Source organism: Anser anser (genome assembly GCF_964211835.1).
Source record: "Anser anser genome assembly, chromosome: 12".
Lineage (NCBI taxonomy): Eukaryota > Metazoa > Chordata > Aves > Anseriformes > Anatidae > Anser > Anser anser.
Window position 1 is genome coordinate 8760569 of NC_139733.1, and position 24116 is coordinate 8784684.

Consider the following 24116-nt stretch of genomic DNA (forward strand, 5'->3'; position numbering starts at 1 on the left):
TTTTGATGAGATGAGTATTTGTTAGTAAATGCTGTGTTACGTAGAGGATGACTTTTAAGGGAGAAATGTAAATTTCAGTTAAAACTTTTGTGGCCGATACAGAATTCTAGTGCTACCTCTTGTGTCCACGGACACCTGCTGTAGTACAGCCTGGGATCGGGCACTCGAGCTAAGATATGAAAGCTCCTGTCTTCAGATCCAGCCCCACAGGTCTTCAAACCTCTTTCTCTCTCAGCATTGGACTGTTGGCTCTTCTTCGATAGACATCTGGGGCTGGGTATACTCTTGAGTAATGGGAGTCCTTATCTTTTTTCCTTCAGTTTTTAAAAAGCTTTGAGTTTATGCTACGTCAAACAGTTAAACAATCAGTCCTGGAAATATATTGCAAAAGGGCAAGTATTTTTCTCTGGATGACTTTCAATTCACAACCCAGAAAGAGGGAATCCTTCCAAGAGGTTAAGCAGGAAAAATGGCATCTGCCCTAGGATTGTGAAAGTTTCTGCCTTGGAGGGGCTCTTTGAGACTCCTCTCAAGACCTGCCCACTGTTACTACTTGGAGCGAGCCAAAATACTTCTTGCCATCATTGTGTAGCTGCTTGAGGGAGCCAGGCCTGGACGACTGCATGAGACGGCAGATCTGATCCAGCGGCTGGTAGCTGGTACCCCAAATCCCAGCACAGTTTGAAACACCAGAGAAAACCGTGTTTCGGACAGGTAGAGTGCGGTTCTGCTGGGAAGTTTGCTAACCCGTGCACAACTAGAAGCAGTAGGTTGCCTCAGTGTCTGTATCTACATTTGGTCAAGGCTTCTGCTTGACAGGAGTGAGCCTGGCTGATCTCAACAGTGAAATTGTGTCTGTTCTATTTGTAGGAGGTAAGAGCTGTACCATTTCATTTATTTATTTATTTTTGTTGAGAAATAAGTCTTTCACCTCCAAAACAGACAAGATTTCTTTTTTTTTTCCTGTTCTTATATTAACACCCACAAACCAGAAAGGCCAAGTCTCCTGCTTTTCCTGTCCCCAGTGCAATTTGTAGGGGCTGACTTTGCTTGCCCATGTCTCCAGCTTCACTTAGAGCTGTGTTCACCTAGGGCTGTGTTTGCAGAGCTCTTCATGTCTGGCTAGCAGAGCTCTGCAATTTCGATTTATGTGCAGATGGGTTGAAGTTCAGGCATAAAACCTAGGAGGGTTGATTTTGTTTTGTTTTTCCCTCGTAAGGGACACTAGGACTCCAGGCTGCCAGAATTGATTGGACTGGCTTGTATATCTTTTCTCCTGAAGCTGGCTGACAGTTTTAAACCATCTTTAAATCAAACCTTTGTGGCTAAGATTTACTGAGAGCTTTTCCCAAATTAAATGCAAAATCTCGTCCTTTCTGTGTGGAAGGCAAACTCTTGAATCTGGCTGCCCGTGCATTGACAGGAATGTGGGGCTTTCAGGTGTATATTTACAGACACATGCTGCTGAGCCCTGCAGCGGTGATAGACGCTTCCAAATGGCCCTGCTCAGAAAGGAGAGGTGTGTCTTAGTGTTGGAAGACTGATCCCGTGAGCCTCATAGATTTATGAGAGTGAGGGACCTGAAGTGGGTAAATGGGACAGGTGCCTATAAATATAATGAGCTAGTCTTGTGCTCGGAACAGCTACAATCTAGCTTTATAAATAACAGCAGCCCTTTAGGTTTCCTAGGAGGTCTGGCACTCTTACAAATGAATGTGCTGCTAGTTGTCTGAGACCAGACATCGGAAAGCTGTCCATGAGTGCTGTTGGCCCACTGTCTTTTTTCCCTGCCCCCGTTCCCTTTCTCTTTTTTTTTTCCTTTGCTGCCTTTTTGTTACTGAAACACAAACCCTCTGTGGCCTGCAATCTCTCTGTTGCTTGCTGAAGATGAGTGATTCATCGGGTCCAACCTGATAAAATTGTGCAAGCCAGGCACCAAAGTTAATCAGACCAAAAGGAAAGAGTAGAGGGAAGGGAGAAACAAAAACAAAGAGCCCCAGAGCTAGTTCTAATTTTTGAGCCTCCCCTGGGAATTTAAAAATGCATGTATAATGTTCTCAGCCTGGGTTCTCCGTCCTCCTCCCGCCTTCATTGGGAAATCTGAGAGCAACCCAGGCGATGGGTTTTAAAGTGCAACTTCCGATGTTGCAACGCCGAAGAGCGTGATTCAACAGGCCTCCGACTGCCCTGCCACGGCTCATTCATGGCGCCTTGTTTGTTAATAGCACTGGGGAGCAGGCGGCTGCGGTTGCAACCTGCTAATCACTTCCACTCAGATTTGTTGTGTCACACCAGCAAGGATTGAGGTGAGGGGGCCGGGGAGCTGCTGACATGAATCACGCGGTGCTCTGCTGTGTAATTAGGAAGGAGCTCTGCGGTTCTCGCTGCACTGGTGAGATTTCTCAGGCCTGAAACATTAATAAAGGCTTCCACCCACTTGAACAGTGAATTAGCATCGTCCTTGCTGATCCTGAAGGAGGCTGAGCACTTGCTGGGGGCCTGGCTGTCTGGGATCAGGAAGGACTGCGGCACGGCCAGACCAGGCAAGGCTGGTGGCCAAGTCGCTGCCGTAGCCGGGAGGACAGATCCTGCAGGAGGGAGAGCGGTGAAAGGGAGCAGAGCGCCTGGGGCTGCTCTTGTGAAGGCCGTTCGTTGGTCCCTGCTGCGTGCAAGCTGGCGATAGCCCTGCTCACGTCCGCCCTGTGACTAAACGGAGATGGAGTTGCACAAGCACTTGTAATGGGGCGTGCCTCTCCCCTGCCGGCACGCTGCGATGCGCTGCAGCTTCCCGGGGTGCTTTCTGCTTCCACGTCTGTCACTGCAGAATATCTTTTTGTCGCAGCGGTTTAGGTGGCAGAGGGGTGCTGTGCAGGGCCTGCTGGCTTCAAGCCTGGCATGGCCACAGGCCCGTCGGGCCACGCGTGCTGTTGGGGACGAGCGAGGGGTGAGCACGGTCACCTTGCACACCAGTTCATTCATCCTGGGTGCTTTGGCTCCAGGAATTACACTGAGCTCTTAGCGAGCATGAGGAAATGTGTTAAACCCTGAAACCTTCACACCACCGATGGCCTTGGTCCAGAATGAAGAGACTAATTAGTGAGCGAGAATGCTTCAAGGGATTTCCTCAAATTATCTTGTGGTTCTTTCTAGCCTCTGAGTCCACATTACAATGGAAAGGCATTTCCTTTACGCTCTCTCATTTTAGATTAATTTTAGTTTAGTTCAGTTTTCTTGTATTTGGTATTTAACAATATTATATAAAAACATCTCCACATGATTTTAATTTAGAGTTAAATTACTATGATACTGTCAGGAGAAAACCACATACCAGACCCTCAGCTGCTGTGAATCAGCAACAGTCCGCTGATCTGAGCAGGGCAGCGCCGATTTCTTCCAGCCAAGGATCTGGCCCACCCTTGTTTAAAAGGAAAACCCATTTCCTCACCCTGGTTGCTGAAACGTTGTATGTCAAGGTGGGATGTGTCTAAACCACCTACTTTTACTTTTCACCACTTGTTTCCTTTTGTTTGTGCTTTACACTGCTCTCATTCTTTGTGGGGCGATGGAACTTTTCTGTGGGAGATCATTTCACTCCAAGCTCACGAGCCTTGGCACAGCTGAGTTTTGGGAGGATGGGCTGAATGTTGCACCGAATATGAAAGATGAGATTATCTGCTGCGAAATAAGACTTCCGGCTGCTATGTTTTAGTTCTTGCATGTAACGTTCACGCTATACAAGGCAGGGGGAGGAACGTCTCCTACTGTTTTTTGTTCTTTATTTGATGCTTCCAGAAGCCAAGAGCTGGTGTGTGATTGCACTCTTCAAGTCAGAGAGCACCTGAAGAGCTGGGTACCTCTTGAGACAAGTAAGAGGATATCAGGCTGGCTCCTGTGCAATTTCTCTGAAAAAATACCTTCCACGGACTAAATGAGAGTCATTTTATTTTTGTGAAAAAGCATCTGCTTTCCACAGCACGGTTGTGTTTTTGTGTTGGCGCTGTCAGACTGCTTTGTTTGAACACCACAGATGACAGCTTCATTATCCACTGCATCCCTTCCTTAGGATGGGAAACACGATGGCATGTGGAAGAGGGAGCCCAGCTCTCGTTTCCGATCCAAACGGTCTTGGGAGCTCTTTGGCCTGGCTCAGGGCTGGGGGCCCCAGCTGTGCCTCCCAAGGGTCCCTGTGTTTGGCAGAAATCCTGTTAAGGTTACTGGCTTCTGCTGAGGTGGCACTGCAATATTTGGACCTCAGCCACCTTCCCACGGCGAGAGGAAGAAACCCCCTTTTTAACAGGTAACAGAGGAAAAACAGTATTAGAGGTTGGGTGTAGCAGCCACCCTTCATTTACTGCAGTTGCAAGAAATTATTAACGCTCTTTTGTGGAATCAGGGAGCTGGAACAATGGTGGCCTCCACCCCAAGCACACGTCACTGCCCAAAACAAAGGCGCAGCCCCAGCGCGCATAGGTGTGGGCAGGTTTCCTTGGCTATCGGCTTGGCAGAGCCTGGCAGGAAAGGCAGGGAGGCAACAGGGGAGAGCCCCGGGCAGAGCAGCAGTCAGGGCTTTGTGAGCTGACTGATGGAGAAAAGGGAGCGGAAACAGGAGCAAATAAACTGTGTCCAGCTCTGAGAGAGATTTTGTACCCGCTTCCTACATGAGCAGTGTTTCTGCAAAGAAATAGCTGGCACCACCGCGAGACAGAATCCACGTGGAGTCAACACAAGGCTCTGGTTATCCACTTGTCTGCAGGAAAGTCACTAAAGAAAATGAAACGAGTTGGAAAACAGAAGGCATTGGCAGGAGAACAGCCTGTTACTGGAATATATTTGTTGGATAGCAGTAAATGGAGGAGCCTGCTTTGCCTGGCCCTGTGCAAATCCCACTAAGAGTTTACAAAGCAAGAAGTGATGACTGACGCAGAGCAGAGGGGCAGCAGGGGGAGAGTGAAGTGCTTTAAATCTCTCGTTTTCATTTGACTCCGTTCCAGAATGACACAGTCCACCCTAGATTAAAAATAGCTGCAGAGTGGAGGAGAGCTCTTCTTTTTTTAAGCAAACTTTAGGATCTCTTTTGGGAACATCACAGGTTTGATTCAGCCTCCGTCCGTAGCTTTTATGCCAGTCTGTAAGTGGAGTTGTACCTTCATGGGCTGCAGTAACACTGTGATGACTCGCGGCTGTGACAGAGACCTCTGTCAGCCCTCCCCTTTCTGACATGACACTGTGAGGAGGACTTAGCAGCACCCTTGCTTTTACCCAGAAGTGCTTTTTATCCAGAGGCCCCGGACAGTGAGGCCAGGAGGATCAATACTGGTTTGGGAGCCAAGGGTCGTGACCTCAATCTCCCAACAGACGTTTTTGGGATGACTGTTGGGATGACAGGGGGCTGTTGTTCGCTGTGGCTTTCCGTCACTTCCTTCAATTGCCTTTGCGTCAATAGAAACACCTACCCACTGTCCTTTTTAGTCTGGTTTGTGGAAAAAATACATCCTATGTCATTGCTGCCTACCTGCAGATTTCAGTCAGACTTGGCAAAGTGGAAGAGGACTCAAAGATACTCGCTTCCAGCTTTTTTTTTTTTCTTTTTTTTTTTCCTTTATGGAAATAAGCATTAGATGGGAAACGAGACTTGATTCTTCTTCACACCAAGTTGCGGCAAAAGTGCAGGTCTTGTTAGAAAATACCCCCCCAGAAGAGACTAAGTCCTGGGTGACCAGCGTGGGGACGCTGCTGTCAGGATACAGAGCTGCTTTGGTGCTGTGGTAGCCTTGTACAGACGTCCCTGTGGTGCCCGGTTACTGTGCAGGAGGGCTGGATGGGTTTTCTGACTCCCTTATCTCCCATCTGCTTGGGACGGGACTGCAATGCTCTCCCTCGCTCTGCGCCCTGTCGATGCGATCTCTTGCAGCGTGATCAGCGCTGGCTGCCGTGAGCTGCTGTAACCACAGGATGAACAAACCTTCGGCTCTTTGTGCGGGGAGATCTGCCTGGTTCAGCAGGGAAAGTTGGCTTGGCCGCTTCCTCCGTAGGGCTGGAAGGCAGCTAATGACTCCTTTCCTAATTGGCAGAGAGCTGATAAAAACTCAGGCTGGCACAGCACGTTGAAAGCCGTGCTGCTCAGCCTCCTCGCTGAGACAGGAGGGACAGAAAACTGGGGGGAAAACTGGAAAACAAGGCCGCAAGGGCAGGAATCCCCCTTTATGGGCTTGCAAATGAGAAAGGAGAGATTTAGCCTCAAATTTTGCTTTTGTTCAGCTGGAAGTATATTATCTTCAAATAAAATCAACTAAAAAAATCAAGTTAGGTTCAAAAAACATTGGGCGATTCTAATCCACAGACATTTAATTACCAGAAATATTTGGTCGTTTGAATAGCTCCGTATATTTTTCTGTGAATTTACTGTTTTCTGTAAAACCAAACAAGTTACCTTAGCTCTCTTGGGGGCAGATGGGACCGGTGGCGCGGCAGCTAAGGGCGAGAGGTGCCTGGCAGAAGCAGGAGGCTGCGAGCAGACGGGAATCCCTCGGCCGCTTCTCTCCAAGCACCACGAACGGCGCCGCTGTTGTCTGGAGGATTTTTGATGCTGCTGCAGACCAGACCAAAAGGCCTTTTCTAGGAGCTCAAACCCGAATAACAAGACGAATACACGTTTTTCTTGGTCTTCTCCATTATGTTGCCTCCCAATGCTACCTCTCCCCCACCTTTCAGGGTGGCTGTGTTTTTTCCCAGCGCGTGAGCAGGGAGAGGTTGACAATTCCTTGTAAGGGGCCTCACCTGCTGCTGCTTTGCCTTGCAGGACGCCTGACTCACGCAGATCCTGCTGCTTATCTCGGGTGGGAGGCAGAGAATGTCTTCAGCAGTGAGCTAGGAGCGACCACTTCTGCCTAGTAATGGGGCTCTTCGGGGGACAGCAGGGCACGTCCTGATGTGCAAAGCCCTCCTGTCAGAGATGGGGTCCTCTTGTGCTGGACATTCACGGATAGAAAGAGGTTGTCCTGCATCGCAGAACGTGTCAAAGTAGACAAGGGGTTGTGTGCAGAGAAACGCTGGCGTCCTTTTGGTGGGCCATCAGGAAGCAGCAAATGGGCCCAGCAAAGTCAGTTCCACGTGCACAAAATGAGTTTCTCAAGAGCATAAATGGCCTGTGCTCATTCAGCCCTACAGATCTGGTTTTGGCACATCATTGCAGTAGCATAGCGTGCACTTCGGGGATGCAGTTGGAGGAGGCAGCTGTGCTCATCCTTGCCAGAGTGGGGTTTTTGTTTCTACTTTCTGCTGGTTCAGTGGCTTCAGTTGTCTCACTGAAGCATCTCTAGTGCCAGAAACATCAGCAACAGTGGAATCAAGACTGGCTTTTCTGACAGCTATTGGGTTACGTCAGCCATTGTAGTTTACTCGCTCCTGGTGCCGTTTTTTTCTCTTCACAGGTGGGTCCCTGGGATCCCCGAGTTTCTGCAGTTTGCAACAGGCCTCTCTGGTAAGCAGAGTGGAGACCGAACTTCCCAGTGCAATCCGTGCAGCGCTAATTGCTGCTGCTGTGACCTTCTGCAAGAAAGTACCCAAGCAGGTGGGTGGGTAACAGCCGGGAAGCTCCTGAAGGGAAAGTCCGGGAAGGGGGGAGTGTCCGGTGCATGCTTGTGTTTATGGGGGCTGCTCACAGAATCTGGCCCTGCAGTGAGAGTTGATGAAGATTTAGCTTCATGGGTTTCTTTTTCTTCAGGGATTAGGGGTGGGCTTCAGTCTGGATTTTTAATCCAGCTTTTCTGCTCTCCATCCTGGGGTTGAGGTTGTAGCACCTCAGCGCAGTACCTGAGGCTGGTCTTAAACTGGATGCCAGACACTTGCTGTTCTCACCAGGGCTGGGTTTTCACCTCCTTTTCTTTGGGCTAACTGCATGAAGTGGATTGAAATTGCAAGGTTTACTTGCATACCTTTTTTTTTTTTTTTTCTTCTTTCTGATGTTTCATCACATTTCTCTACTCAGGCAGGTTATTATGGCTGATGCAACATTTGCTGCGTGAATCTTTGGAGTGGGGAGGCTTTGCAGAGTGGTTAAGGAGGAGGAAGTGATGGGTAGGTTGCCTGGGGAGGTTGTGGTGTCTGTCCCTAGAAGCTTTTTGGGAGACTGGCTATATGCCTCAGCCATGTTACACAACAGTGGGACCTGTTTTAAGGCAGAAGGTGAACTGCTTGTCTTTGCACCATGCCTTCACCTCTGCTTTGCAAAGAGTATTTGCTGAGTTAATTGGTAGTGACAAATGCTCATGGAATATTGCAGGTGTGTGAATAACCATCTAAGAAGTATTTGGAAGTAGTTACTCTTGGTGTTCTGGGTTTGAGCTTCCAAACAAGAACTCCAAATAAGTGAGCAAGAAGATGACGTGCTCTCAGCTGTGGGTACCCTTTGCTGAAGGGGTGTGGGCAGCAAAGCCATGCAGAAACCGTTAGTAATCCTTGCAGGCTCTGATGTGGTCACACCAAACGAGAGGCTTTGTTTTATAAGTGAATGCAGTCGCTTTACTTTCTAATATTTGGCTGGCTTTAGATACCATCTCCTTTTTCCCGCTTCTGTTTTCTTTCAAGAAGCTAACATTTCTCATTTGTTTGGAGTATTTTAGTCACTTGAGAGGCGTGTAGGGTTCTCAGAAGCTCAGGAGCTCTTTTATTCTTCAGCAGTGTCCTTCCTCTGCATGCAGACAAATGGGAGACCTGGGCTAAGAGGCTAAGGAGAGCTACTGGCATGAAAGCAAGCCTCTGAAAAAGGGTGGAGTGGCAGAAAGACTGCATGTCTTCAAGGGATCTTTGCATTGCATGGGAACAGCTGATCCTGCTGCCTTTTCTGCAGCAGGTAATTGAATATTTTGTGTGTGCTTTGCTTTTTCTTTGCGGCCCAGAATGTGTTTCTCTTCCTAGCTCTTAGCTCCTTCTTTCCTGTGTCTTTTGATTTATTTTTTTCTCATCCTCCTCTACTCTTCGCACACGAAACGCAGGCCAGAGGTGCCTGCTACCCCCTTTGACATCTTCACAGCATGACTGATGCTAGCCAGGCTTTGAAACAGAAGCAGCTGCAACATAGGGCCACCCCAGCAGGTCTCCTGTCCTGCTTCCGTTCCATCTCTCTGCATGCATCCGGAGGAGCCAGCCTGCTCACGGTGCCGTGGCTGTGCCTTCAGCCAGCCAGAAGTCATCTGCAGTTTGCCTCCTGTGACACTGAGTCACAGGGGAGAGGAAGGTCTTGATTCACCGTCTCATGGGAAACGCTCTGGCTCCAGGCTTCCTTTAGCGTTTCCTCGCTTAGACAGCAGTTCAGCAAAGCATTTGAATAGAGTTCATTGAACTGCTGTCTACACCTCACTGTCCCCCCTCCCAGTATGATAGAGATTTTTCTTGTGGCACTGATGGTTGTTTCCTGAAGAAGCGTCGATTATATGAAGCAGGGCTGGGTACTTTGGTGTTCCCTATTCATGAAGAATACTAAAAATACTTTGTTAAAAACATGACTCTGGTGGCAGATTATTTTTTTTTTCCTTTTCAGCTTTTGCAAGCTCTGTCAGTTCAGTAGCGGGGAAATATGCATGCATGATAAAGAAGAGGCTTTTTTTTCCCCTACTGCCAAAAGAAATGCAACATTCTGGGGAAAGAGGAAAAGTTCTCATTGCTTTCATCAGTAAATGAAACTTAAGAAAAAGTCTCCCCTTCTTCCTCTCTCTCTTAACCATTTTGGAGGAAATTTTCCACTTAGCCACCTTTTTGGGGGCACTGGACAGCTCTGCCTTGGCCTTGGTCCAAAAGTGTCTCTGATCTGCAAAACTACCCTGGAAACATCACTAGAATAGGCTTTCCTGTGAGATTTCGGCTTCCTGCTGGGCTGACAATGCAGCCAGACTCGGTGGGATTTCCCCTGCGCCAAGGGGGACGTGGTGCGGCTGCATAGTAGGTCAACTCTAAGGCTCCTCCTGAGCAGAGGAGGAATCTGTGAAGACCCAGGTCTACTTAAATACTCAAGGTGTTCACACTTGAAGTTTTTACTGGTGGGTAATTCTTTAAATCATTCATGGGTGAAAGCAGCCTTTAGATCTGCCAATCTTATGAAAGAAACTTAATGTTTGGAGTGTTGCACTGGGACCACAGAGAACTATTTTGGGAAAACTAAGCATGTAACACCAGCCGTGGCTGGGCAGTATTACTTCACTCTCTTACTGCTTCTTTAATCCCCTGTTGGCTCACCTCTGGCAGGCGGCACAATCAGCACAATCAGAGCTACATTGGTAGCCTCTCTCAGCTGTCGGGTGCTCCGATGGTGTTAGGGGCCACTGGGTGCCTGCCACAGGCACGCGGGAAGAGGACAGTTCTGACAGACTTCTTATTTCCTCCCTTCCCAACCAAGGTGCTCAAGCTCTGTAGCTCCAGCTGAGCAGAGCTGGGCTGGGATTCGGAGCACCCGTTCATTTTCCATTGATGCCTCAAAGATCATTTGAAGGCAGTGGTCCTGGTGTCAGTCAAGGTGATGTGGAATCCCTAAAGCCTCTCTCTAAATTCCTGGTGCCTCCTGTCTCTCTCACTGAGATCTGCTGCTTTGCAGACTTTGCTCTAACAGAATCTGCTGGGCTGGAAGGTGCAGCCTGCTGTTCAGATCACATTTACAGAGGGCTCATGCTAGACTTAAGCCCATATTACGTTTGTTCCTTTGTGATTCTTATATTTGTCTTGTACTTTGTCCGGGAATTCAGATTGTGTGTCTTGGCCTGGCTCTGTCATATATGTTTAATCCCAGTTTCTTTGCTCTCCTTCAGGGACTTGCTAGGGAACAGGAAGCAAATGGAGTGTCTTGGTGAGACGACTTGTAGGGAGAGCTGACTGCCAGCCAAAAACCCCATCCAACTACAAAAGCAGCTGTTTCAGACCAAAAAAGTTTGTAAGCAGAATTATTTTCTTAGCACCTCATCATGCTTCCTGCAGAAGCTTGGGCAGTCAGACAGGTTTTCCATCCTGGTAGGCTAGGAAACAGGGGGGGATTATTTAGACAAGATGGTGAATATTATTTGGTGATTGCATTGCAGAAAGGGCTGGCTGCGTGTGGGTGAGAGGGGAGAAGTCTGGAGGCGTGAAAAGGGGAACACTTGAGCCAAATCAATACTAGGGGTTTGGAGTCAGGTTTCTGCCTTTTTCCTGTGCCTGCTAATTCCAGGCCCCAGCTAGAGCAGGTTTGCTAACTTTTACAGCTGGATCTGGAAGATTTGTGTGTGCATGCCTCAGGCACCGCAGAAAGAAGGATTTTTTTTCTAGGCTGTGACGCACAGTCTACCTGGAGGACTGGCTTTGTCTTGGCTCCAGTGGGTCCCAGCTCTCCAAGCTGTGGTCCTGCCTGGTACCTCTTCTACACTAAGAAGTACCTGGACTTAAAGAGAGAGATTTGTTTGGGAAGTAATTAGCACAGGAAAGGAGAGAGACCTGCTCCCTGTGTCTGACGTACAGGTCTCACCATCAGTTCTCTTATGGAAAAAAACACCTCCACATGTTGCCAGTGGACCAAAGGAAAACAGATTTGTTGAAATTATCCTAGATGGGCTGTGAAACCACACAGAAGAAATATCCATCACTTGAAAATAGCCCTGTTTTATAGACAATATAAGAGTCAGCTTCGCAACATGTTTTGCAAGAAGGTGTCGTGCTGAGGCACTTTGTTAAGGAGCGCATAGAGATGGCTCTTCTTTCTTTGGGTCTGACTGTAATGAGACACTGCTTCTGGTTTCGGTGGTGCTTAGGCTGCAGGAACTGCTGCCCAGTGACATTGTACTGGTGGTGTGGGCTACATCCTGCATAGGCAGGCTTGCTGCTGGGCCATGACATTTCAGTTCAAGATGTCAAAGAGCCAGATGCGAATTTCCCTCTGTGAGGAAAGAGAGCAATACGGATTGGTGCTGTAAACCTGACGGTCCTAGGTTTGTTCTAACAACACAATTAAATGTAGTGGGGCTGTTTCCACTTTGCTGTTTGTTCTGCCTCATCCCAGCACACCAGCCTGGAGAAGGGAAATTCCTGATCTCAGCACCTAGACATGCCCTCTTTGTCAAGGCTTATCTTGTTGATGTGGCTTGTGTTGAGGCTTCCTCCATGGTGTTGTTGTATGTGGGGTGTCAGCCTATTGCTGCTGCTACAAATGTTTCCCACTGTGGTTGTGAATGGCATAGCTGTCCTGACACGGAGACAGACTGTGCAGTTCACAGGTAGACCAGGGATCTTCTTCTCTGCCTTTTTATGCCCTTGTAAGTCCCATGGGGTTCTAATTTATGTTCTCAAAATTCTCAGGTTGCAGTTTGCTCCCAGCTGACACTATTGTGCCGCGCAACAGCCTCCAGAATATCTGCCATGGGACGAGACCTTTTGGCTGCAGGAGTCTGTCGCTGTTCAAGCATGGCCCAGATCCTTAGATAAAGGTAAATCTACCTTTATTTCTCAAACACAGAGCAGTAAGCAGCAAGTTTAGGGTCACAGATGTCAGCACAACCACATAGTGCAGAGCTGCTGGGGGTCATGTGCCCTCATCCATGCCTGCCTATGGCTCCCCTTAGGGCACGGCTACAAAACGTTTCTCTGCATCTTTGGTGGCATGCACTATCTTTTATTGCACTCCTTTTTGTATTCATAACTTTGATGAGGGCAGTAATTCCAGAGCAATGTTACAAGCAATTAGCTGCTACAAGCCTTGCTGGCTGGCCGCTTCAGGCCACTATTTCAGAATGCTTCAGAAGCAGGATGTGGGGGGTGTGGGGTGGGGGATGTTGCTTGTCCTGAGCTGAGGCTTTATTGCCACGGGGAAGCCTTAATTACAAAGCAAAGCTCGTTCTCGACTTGGTTGTATGAACTCTGGGGCTCTGTTACGCATGCAGCAGGATGCAGCATCCTTTTCTTCCTGGCCCAAACTGTTGGCTAGCATTTGCTTCATCTGCCTGCAAATGCAGGGATGAATTTCATTGGATAGTGATGCCTGAGCACGGATGAAAAACAGATGAAAGCATAGTGTGAGTCAGCAGCTAGATATACGTTCAGATAAATTTAAGCTAGAAATAAGGTACCTGGTTTTAATGGTCACTATTTAACTGTTGATGCCAATTACCAAGGGATACAGTGGTGTTTTTTTTCTGTCATTTGAAATCTCTGAAGAAATTTTGTCTATCTCAGCAAAAAGACTTGGGTTTGGGACATCAGATGAAATTCAAGAATAGTTCTATGCAGGAGACCAATCTAAGTGATCATGAACAGTTTTGCTGCCCTCTTAAAATTTGGAAATCTAAAACCAGTCATTTTAAAGGCAGTTGACATTCTTTTGAAGAGATATTGCTATCTTGTGACAATCCGTCTTCCCCTCTCATCAGCCCTGTTTTCCTAACATGTTACTGTGGGCTGGTAGGCGTGTTTTACTGCAACCAAAAACCAGTCAAGAGATGTGTTTATTAAAGGCTTCTGTATGTCTGTGTAATGTGGAGAGGTAGTTTACCTGAAACACACAGGTAGGTGTATGAAGAGGCTTTGTGCTGAGGTCATGGCTTGCTAAGAGTTTCTTTTGGTGGCAGTACTGTCAGAAGCATCTCCTGCCATTCACTCCTGCTCCATTGCTGCTTTTTCTCTTTCTTTTCTCTCTTTCTCTTGTTTGCTTTCTCTCTCGCTCTTCTCTCTCTCTCTTTCTTTTTTTTTTTTTAAATAAGGCTCCTACCACCGTCATGTGTCAGCATGTGATTTCCTTCCATCTGCAATGGCTTTCACCTTGAGAACTTTCTCACTGACTTTCATGCCTGGTTCTCACTGTAGGGCTGTCAGAATTTGTCTTAAGACCAGTCTGAGAGCGTGGGAGCTGGGGGATAAGCTGGCTGCTGCTGAAAGAGACACCCGTTTGGAGGTGCTTTACCAGGTGGGAGAGAATGATCACGGCCAGAGATCAACTAGGAGCTCAGCCCAGGCCCTGGGCACTGGTAACCTTGCTGTATTCACTGCCGAGGCCAGGGATAACCACCGTGCAAAGGGCGCTGATGTCTCTGGAGGAGATAGGGCAGACAGTGATCTAGTGATTGGAAGGCCAATACAACTCTTTCTAGATTTGACCTGAGATTCAGGAAATCGGTGGTGGGGAGAACACTGTTTTGAATCCTTGTGATCTTTGAAGGGCTTCAGGCTATGAAAGGAAGTCTGGGCCTCCAGAGCCATCCTGTGCCACAAACACAGCCTTACTGTAGAAGACCGTATCAAAACTGGCTTTCTACTCAAGTATTGGTTTGGATACTTAGTGTAAGAAACCACAATTAATCTAAATAGTAATTGATTTTTTTTTGTTTTGTTTTGTTTTTGGTGTGTGGGGGTGTCGCTAATCCTATGACCTATCTTTGATTTAGTAAATAAAAAATACTTTGGCTTGCTGGAGTTAAGGGTGATGTCAGTGTTGTAATCTAATATCGCAGCATCACAATGCTTTGGGCTTGTTGATCTTCTTAAGACCCAGGAAACTGCTCCAGGATACCAACAGGGTGATAAAGTACATCGCCACTTAACTGCATGCATCTCTGTAGGAGAATTACCTTCCTATCAGTGACATTAATCAAGAAGACTCTCTGGCCTGCCCTGAGGTGGTGGGGTCCCTGAAGCATGTGGCTTGCTGGGCAGATTATGATATGCTTCTGTTAAGCTGTGTTCTGTAAATACAAAACCTTCTCCTCCAGCCAGCCACTGCCCTGCCATCTCCTCTCCACTTCCCAAAGTCTCTTCTGCTTTAAAAGAAAGCATGGATTTCAAGGTCAAACTTACGGCTTCCTAGGTGCTGCTCTGCATGCTGTTGACTTGACCAAACTGTATTTGAAAAGTGCTGAGGATCTCCGAGATCAATGTAACAGGTGGTGAGATCAGCTAGGGCTATGACACCCTTGCAGAAAAATGGAGAAATGTTGGAGGTCAAAGGTCTGAGTAATAGGCTGAGGAAGTTAGCCCCACATCTGAGTCATGGTCTTTGGGTTTGCTTTTCTGAGAAAGGGATCGTTGTGTTTTTAGAAGAGCATTAGTTTTGCTTTCTGAGTATTCCCTTCGATTTCAAAGGGAGGAAAAGTGTAAAAGAAGAACGTTTGTCTGTGTTTTCTTTCTCTGCTTGTGAAAGCGTGAGTCAAATTCACTTGTGGAGAAGCAGCCCTAATTCAGAGGGGGAATAGAGTGCTTTCCCACCCTAACAGGGGATTTTGGCCTGAGGTTGGCCAATGACCTTGTCCTGGTTTCGGGTGGGATAGAGTTAAATTTTCTTCCTAGTAGCTAATGAAGTTCTCTGTTTTGGATTTAGGATGAGAATAGTGCTGATAACATGCTGATGTTTTAGTTGCTGCAGAGCAGCACTTGCACAGTCAAGGGTTTTCTGCTTGCACTGCCCTGCCAGCGAGCAGGCTGGGGCTGCGTGAACCAGCTGGGAGGGGACAGCTGGCCCCGGGTAGCCAAAAGGATGTCCCATAGCATATGGCATCATGCTGAAGAATAAAACTGGGGGGAGTTGGCTGGGGGGCTTCTGGTGATCAGCTGGGCATCACTTGGTGGGTGGTGAGCAGTTGCTTTGTTCATTTCTTATTTTTTTCTTTTTTTCTTTTTTTTTTTCCCTATCTTACTAAACACCCTTTATCTCAGCCCACAAATTCTGGCCTTTTTACCTTTTTTAATTCTGTCCCCCGCCCCAGCGGGGCGTGTGAGCGAGCAGCTGTGTGGATCCGAGCTGCCTGCCAGGCGAAGCCACGACGGCCCTTTAGCTCCGTGCTGCTGGCATGGCCTTCCAAGCCCAGGCCTGGGAGCTTCCGTACAAGGGGCAGTGGAACAGTGTGGAAAAGAGATGACTTCTGGAGGAATGTGACAGATGTGCCAAGTCTGGAGACGCCTAGAGAGCGCATTGGGACTGGCTGTTCCTCTTTTACCATGCAAGAACTGGAGGGCCATGAATGAGGGCAGTGGGAGTCAGGATTCAAATAAATGAAAAAGGGGGGTTCTTGATGTACCGAGCAGTAGAGCGGGGAGAGTTTCCCCTTAAGGATGCTGTGGGTGCAAGGTGTTTACTTGTCTTCAAAGGAAGACAGTACTAAGTGTCTGAAAGAAGGGCCTCTTGGGAATTACTGAACAGACAAGCCATCTAAAGCTAAATAAATAAATCTCTTCAGCTGAAAATGATTGCTCGCTGACTAAATAATTTGGGTCTGGGGAGGGAAATACAATATATTCGCAGCCTGCTCTATCTCTTACCTAGGTACCAGCTCAGTCTCTGTCGGAGACGGTTATGGGCCACGCAGATGACTGCTGTGGAGCTGCCTGGCTGGTCTACGAGTTTGGGGAGAGGTAAGCCTGGAGAGAATTTCGTTAAGTTTCTTAGTGCACAAAAAGAAGCATCAGCACAACTAAGGCTTTCTAGAGCATCCAGAAGGCAGTTGGTCTGCTTAGAAATGTTTTCTAGGCTATTTCTAAAATGTCTGCAGTCTCAACGATTATTTCCTTAGCACCCTCCCTGAGCACATAAGGCGTGTGCTTGCACAGGAAAGTGTACCCTGGGGCACGAGGGCTGCTGGGGAGGAGCAAGGCTGCCGTGCCCAAGAGGGAACAGATGAGAAAGGGGAGGTCTGGGTGAAGGCACCTACAGTGGGACTTTGGAAACATGGCATTTGGCAGGCTGTATTTTCTTGGACAGTTTCACCTAGCTACAAACTGACACGTGGTTGGAAGGGCTGGGTAGGAGTACATGCGCACCGTGCTGGGCCTGGGTAGGAATCAGCGGTGAAAAGGAATCTCTGAACTGGAAAGTGTTGGTGTGTCTCATTGCTCAGTTTGCTCTTGAACAAAACCAACCCAAAGTAGTGGTGCTGACTGTTTTCTCTGAATGGAAAGCCAGGCTCTCTCCTTCCCTGGTATTCACAGAATCACAGGATCATCTAGGTTGGAAGAGACCTCCAAGATCACCGAGTCCAACCTCTGACCTAACACTAACAAGTCCTCCACTAAACCATATCACAAAGCTCTAAATCTGAATGTCTTTTAAAGACCTCCAGGGATGGTGACTCAACCAGTTCAGAGTTGTATTCCCAGAGTTGTGATTTCAGAAAAGCAGTTCTAGGAATACGCGTTGCCCTGACACCTCCAAACACCTCTTTTAGGAGTTAACAGGCATGCTTATACCCACAACTCTGGGAATTCTTCCTTTATTTTCAACTTCTAAAAGGCTAGCTACAGAAAAATTTGTGCCTGGCAGAGCCTGCCTCTCCCTCTGCAGTGGCTGGAGTGTGCTTTTGCGGCCAGTTCTGCATACATGGGGAATCACGGAGCAGGTGACTTCAGCTTAACCTTCCCTCTGAGCTTGAAGAGCAAGCCAAGGCAATACAAGTGGGACCTTCTAAGAGACTGCTGCAGCTGCACAGCACTGCCCTTACACTGGCCCCACGATCTGTTTATCTTTTGCCTTCAAGGAAGTGTCAGTTAGAGGAAGCTTCCCCAAATGGTATGGCTTAGAAAACTGTATCCTCTGCTGGGAAGTGCACATGCTTCTTTCTTTATAAGCCATTTGATATATTTTTCCTCTTTCTCTCTCTTCCCCTCCTCCCCTGGCAGCAGGATCTCTGACCATTGCATGCTTTTCATTAAATCTTTCTGAATGTAAGCTTGTATGTTCTGACACAGGGTCAAAGAGTACCATTGCAGGGATAAAACGAAGCAACGGAATGGAAATCTTTTTCTGGTTTTCATTACTGGACATTTCCAGTTATTGCAGAGTGCGTTCTTGGCTGGGGCCTGAAGACTGAGTTAAAAATCACCCGGAAAGGAGCATTCCACGATGCTCCAGAAATGCTGAACTTCTCCCAGAATGCGCAGGGAGTGTATGTGCGGGGGGGGTGTTGTGTTTTGGCCAGTTTCCAGCCCCTCTAACACTACTGTCACTCTTATCCCACACGTCCTGCTTTTACAGGATCCATTGGAGGAGGCTGTTTAACTTCCCTTGCCTATAAGAACAACTGACACTGTTGCGTTGTTGAGTTTCGTTTGTTTGGTCTCTAATGAAAGCCCCGTGCCTAGTGATGAGTGCAAATAACCGGCTGCTTACTCAGCTCTGCAGCCCTGTTACCTGAAGGTGTAACCGCGTCCTGCATCTCTGCGCCTTTGTCTCCGTGCTGCAGTGCTGCTGGCCCAGGAGGTGCCCTGTGCCGCTCCCGCAGCTGCTCTTCTCTGCCCGAGGCACAGCAGCACGTGGCGAGGAAACGGCTCCTGGCTTTGGCTGCATCTTCTGTGCACTGACTTAGACACGGGCTGCTCCGTAAGATGGAACGGCGCCCCTCTTATTTCGGAGTGTTTTCATCTCTGGTGAATACCATCAAGTTTTGTGCCTGAGGGGGATGGTGGCAAAGTCCCCCCGTAACCCCTGCGGGTGCAGAGGGGCAGCGGAGGTGTGAGACAGAGGGCTGGTCCCCAGTCACCAGGCGTGAGCGTTTGCACTGAGGTGCTCTGGGGGCTCTGGGGGCACTTCTTTCGGTGTCTGGCTGTGCTGCTGGCCCAGGCTGCGGGGAAGAGGCTGCTGTGACTGCAGAGGTGAAGTGTCAGGGCCCTGAGTGCACCTGGTAGGCCTTCATTGTCCTGACAGACGTGACCTGGGGCCTCTACCCGCACCCCTGCCCATGGGTTCGGGGGCTCCGTTTCAGCTCTGTCCCTGACCTTCAGTCGCTCGCTGGCCTATGCTGTAGGTGTACCTGTCTCCTGCTCTGCACAGCCCTGCCTGTGCCTGGCACCATGGAATGACTTCCCAGCCTGACCTCGGACCTGCCCGGTGATTTCTGGACCATGTCTAACCCTGGTTACTGCCACTGGGCTCAGACCTGCAGCTTGACTTCCTGGCTAGACCTTGGACCTGCCTCGTCACCAAGAATTCGCCTGATGGTCTGGACTCTAGGTTGCCCCTCTGGTCCTGCAGGATGGGGCCCTGCCCTGCTGGCTATTATCCCCCTCGACTCCTCATCCCCTAGGAAGCAGGTTGCCCTTGATACTCCCTGGCGTGAAGCAGGGTCCTGTTGCTCTCTGACCCTTCGAAAGTCTCTAGGGAGGAGTGGTTCTTCTGAAAGGCTCGTCTCAGTCTGAAACGCTTCATCAACACGCACAGCGAAGCAAGAGTGTGTGGCTTTGGGGATGTCCTGTCTACCCCCTGGGGAAGGTGGCACGGTGCATCGAGGCTGTGCCTGCCTTCAGCAGTGTGGCAAGTGGGTTCCCACCAACTCATTAGTTACAAAGTTCATTAGCATTCCAGGCATGGCATGTGATGTAGTTCTTAACCCATCAGGTTGGCGAGACAAACACTTCGTTCCAGTCTAAGGGAAGGATGCTTGGGGATTTGGGGTTTCGTTTCTTGATTGTGTTTTAAGCTGCTAACACTTCCAGTGTTTTCTGCTGGGATCAGCAATCTGTCCCATACTGTGGGGTTTGCGACCTCCCAGGACCAAAAGACAAACTGCTCTTTTGCAGAATCCTTGCTAAACGGGTTCCTTGAAAAACATGAGATGTGTGTGATTGCCTGCTAGTTGGAAGCAAAGATCATGACAAATGCAGTTACAGAGAAGAAACAATAACAATCAACAACAGACAGGAGGAAATGGCTCCTCAGAGAAAAGGAGCCAGACTAAGGGAAGAAAAATGCTTGGATTAGATATGTGAGTTTTATGGGAATAGGGGAGAGAGCAGAGGTTTCCTTGCGAGAGGCACTGCCTGGTCACCCTTCTCACCCACTGTTCTGCTAGCAGCTGCACATCTCCAGAGGGACAGGTAAATACACAGAAGGAAACACGTGGCACCTTCTGCAGGCAGTTTCCGAGATATGGAGGCAGCTTTACAGTGGGAAGCGGCCCTCTCCTCTGCCACCCTTCTGCAACTCTTCTTGTTCCTCTTGCAGGCTGATGTTCCCTGCCTGCCACGGTCCGCTTCCCCCCTGTCCTCCTGTTACCTCTGTTCAGATAAACCCTGTTGGTACCTTCCCAGGTGGTGCCTGTTGGCCAGGATGCGCCTGTATCCTCTGATCCTGGAGTTTGCTGGGATGTGGCGGGTCAGGCTGTAGGGGATGCTGCTGACAGGGGAGCGGCTACAACGCACGCATACCCAGGAACACACCTAGAGCAATATATCCCACCTATTTAATGGATACACACTTAAAAACAATAATAATCCTTGCCAATGGAGAAGGAACTGTCACGGCCTCTTGAGCTTTCCTCAGCTCTTGCTGCGTGAACTGAGACCTCGGGTGTTTTCCTGCCTGGGCTGTTTGAACTGTCATCTCCTTGGGTGGGGGCAGCACTGCCTATGTGGCCATGTGGCCCTTGGTAACCTGCGAGCACTGCTGAACCACCACCACACAAAGAGCAGCCGTGCAAAATGGTCTGCAAAATGGTCTGCACGGCAAGAAACCTGTGATGTGTAATTCCGCGCTGTTTTGCACTAAGTCCCTCCTGCTCCCCTCTTTCCTTGAGCTTGTGTCAAGCTGATGGCAAGCAAAACCTATTTTTCCTCCTTTCCATGAGGCTTCTGTGAGTGTAGATGGTGGAGGTTGCAAGCTCTTAACTATCCTTCGGAGCTATAGACAAGATCTTCCTGCATGCACTGTGCACCTCAGAGGGCAAGGTATAAGGGACATTGTGGGAATGGCTGGGGGACGTCTGCAACCTCTTGGAGATCCCCATTTGTTACTGAAGGGTAAGGTGGGCTGGCTGTGTTGTCACTGGGACCCTCTGCTATCTTGTTTCTTCCTGAGTTGAGGCGTTTGGGTGACCCAGCAGCCCCTGCTGTGTTTGCCTGCTGCTGCCCCAGAGGAGCTTTATTGGATGTGCTACGTGCAGCTCACAAGGAATGGATTCTCATCAAAGTGGTATTCACGCCGTGTTCCTCTGAATCTTGTCTGAGTATTGTGCAGACAAATCAAGGCTGAAAAATCTTACTGCTGCAGAAAATCGAGAGAATTTTGTTTTCCCCACATGTAAGAATGCTTTGTGTTGCTGGAGATTTGGGACTGGATTAAGCTGGAAGTAGGAAGCTGGAGAGATGCGAACAACTTGAATCAAAGCTGAAGAAAGTTTTCTTGTCATCCCTTGTGAAACATAACTCACTTATACAGCGAACAGGTGTTGTGTGACTCTTCATTATCGCAAAAAAAGAACGTGTTCCTACTCCTAAACTTAGCTTGCTTTTCTCTTGGACTTTGTTAAGAAATTTCTTCCTTTGGAGATCTTAAATCTTCTCTATATTATTCCTGTCACCGTTCTGCCAAGTAAAATGTGAAGTAACACAGCTCTGCTGTGATTATCAATAAGATGTTAAAAATATCCCTAGCTTATCTAAGTTTGGGCTTCTAATGTGGTGACAGCATTGGAGCTGACCTGGTGTTAGGAAAGTATTTTCAGCTGCTCCAGTACTGCCGAGATCCTCTGTCAAGGCTCATTCCTACAGCCTGCACTGTCTGCGCTGTCATCGCAGGGGGAAAAGGTGGGTTCTTAATACGCATTTACTAACACACAAATACACTACCAGGTTAAGGTGGACCGTTAAGCTCCCTGCTCTAAATGGATGTGCTAATGCATATACAGAGCTTACAAGACTCAGTATTCACTGCTGAGAAATGCATGTGCTTCTTCTTTTTTTTTTTTTTTTATATATATATATGAGCCATTTGATGTATGGGAAATTCTGTGGGGAAAGAATGTCCCCTCTTGTAGACAAGATGCCTGAACTCTTTTGGAGACTCTTTCAATGAACTTTTGAGATACCATTTCCCAATGTCATTCTTAGTTGCCATGAAGTTCATAGTTTTTTTTTTTTTTTTAAGTACATTTGATTTTTTTCTCCCAAACTAGTTGAGCTAGTTCTCATCTACTGAGCTAGTTGAGCTAGTTCTCGTCTATTCTGGAACCTACTGATTCCAGTGATAGCTGCAAACGTGTCTGAGAAGTGTAAGCAGTTGCTGAAGTTTTAGTGTGAAAAGGTTTGTGGGAAGGGCTCCTCAGGTACAAAATTACATGTTTACTAAGATGAAATTTCAGCTCTACCTTTTTTTTCTCCTGTCAAAGTTTCAAAATCAGGCCACTGGCAACGAGCTGTGAGTCAGAGGTCACTGTTGTTTTAGGATTAGTACTGTAGCTTTTAACAAGTGTGGGTGTTAGATGTCCTTATAACTTAGGGAAAGGTTGTGCACCTCCTGTTATATATTTTGTATTGACACAAGATGATGATGCAGTTCTTAGAAATTCAGACTTGCCTGTCTCTTATGTAAGGGACTCTGGAGCCAAAATACCTTTTGAGGATCTAGTTGTGCCATAGATTAGGCCATTCAATTTGCCTGGCACAGCAGGAAATACAAAGCAGATCTCTCCTTACTGCTGCCTGAGAATTTTCTGACTGTCGGGATAAAATGTGGAGACTTCATTCAGCAGACCTGAGCCCATGTAAAATCTGGGACATCCTCTCCAGGGCAAGGGTCTCCATCACAAAGGAAGTTCACCGAGCAGGTAACAGATAACATTAACAGCAGGTTATATACGTTATAGCAGCAGGTAACAGATAATATTAAAGACATGGATTTGAAATGTACTGAAGTCTTGTGTACAGTATCTAAGTTATGTTTATGATAACACCTGACAAATACAAAGCCATCACTGCGTGGTGACTTACCACTTGGTTATTTCTACCTCAGCAGCGAAGACAATTTCTTCCCTCAGGATTTATTGACTTGGTTTTAAAGTTATGTAGCAGACTTCGGACAGGGCAACACTTAAAGTTTATTTTGGGCAAATGTTCTTTTAAAAAGACTTCAAAAGCCTTCAGATGGAATGTCTTAAGTTTTCCCATGGAGAAAAACCTTAACAAGATCAATTATGTCACAGTAATCTATGTATGTTGTCAGGAGTGGTTTTGTTTCTGTAGGGTGTGTGGAATTTCAACTATCAATTTCTAATTTTTCAGGAGTCAGAGAGGTCACCCATGCTCGTTATGTTCCTCTAAGTTCCCAGCTAAATGTGCTGACAGAAGAAAGTGTTCCCAACAGTTCAAACTCTGCCGAGATCCTCTGTCAAGGCTTGTTCCTGCAGCCTGCACTGTCCACGCTATCGTCAAAGGGGGAAAAGGCGAGTTCTTAGTATGCGTTTATTAACAGGCATGCGTACTACCAAGTTAAGGTGGGCCCTAAGCTCCCTGTCACCTCTAAATCAACGTGCTAATGTGTATACAGAGCTCTCATGTGCAAGGAGTCTCCTGTTAGTTGCTAACTGAACTCAAGAATATGCATTTCTTTTAAAATAGTTAACAGCCACTCAGATTTGATCTTCATTTTTCTAGGCTGTCCTGAACCAGTACAGCAGGCGTTGGCCTCTTGAGGAAGCTCTGCTGTGAAGTAGATGTTACTCTAGGTGAATCTGTTAGCCCTGTTCCTCTTGACCGTATGGATGGGGATGTAGTTCCCTTTGAAAATCGTGGAACAACTAAAGATACATTACACTTCTTCAGTGGGAGCTTACTGTAGTAACCATCTCTTGCTTTTAGTCACATTTTTTTAATCTGTTTTGAAGCAATCCACTATTGCCATCCAGGATTATCATGAGTCAAAAAAATGTCTTAAAAATGCCACTAGCTCCATCAAAGAGGTTTTGCATGTGTTCATCTACAGTAATACTAACCTCAAGCTGTCTGTCACCTGCAGCAGCTAGGAGGGACTCCCACGTTGTCCTGCCTCTCTCAACACTGGAAGGTCGGTGGGATGAGAATGTTTTCCCTACAAGGCTGATTGTGGCTTGTGCAAGAGGCAGGATTCAGATCTGTAAAGGTTTTATTTTGCAAAGGCAAATCTTACATTCCCAGTGGGTCTGGTGTTGAAAGATTGCTACTCTTACACTACACATCCTTTGATCAGCGGTGTTTACTCTTCAATATATCCACCCATTTCCCAAGTTAAAAGTAGCTGCATGTGGAATAGCATTTTAATATCTATACCAGTTTAGATACATGCAGGAGGTGCAACTGATTGTTTCTTTGATATACTTCGTGATGAATGCTTCCTTCTATGCATAATGGTTGCATGACAATAACGTCTGTTGGGAGGG

The 24116-nt window shown here is 47.6% G+C and overlaps 1 protein-coding gene across 1 annotated transcript in view; it reads left to right on the forward strand.

Moving 5' to 3' along the window:
• The window catches only part of LOC310880476 (uncharacterized protein), a 300941-nt gene that overhangs the window by 35556 nt on the left and 241269 nt on the right, over positions 1–24116 (forward strand). Inside the window, exons 5-8 of the mRNA XM_083796312.1 lie at positions 7431–7570; positions 12313–12440; positions 16262–16350; positions 22984–23144. Coding sequence (XP_083652438.1) covers positions 16305–16350; positions 22984–23144 — 207 coding nt within the window. The 5' untranslated portion in view covers positions 7431–7570; positions 12313–12440; positions 16262–16304. The remainder of the gene's footprint in view (positions 1–7430; positions 7571–12312; positions 12441–16261; positions 16351–22983; positions 23145–24116) is intronic.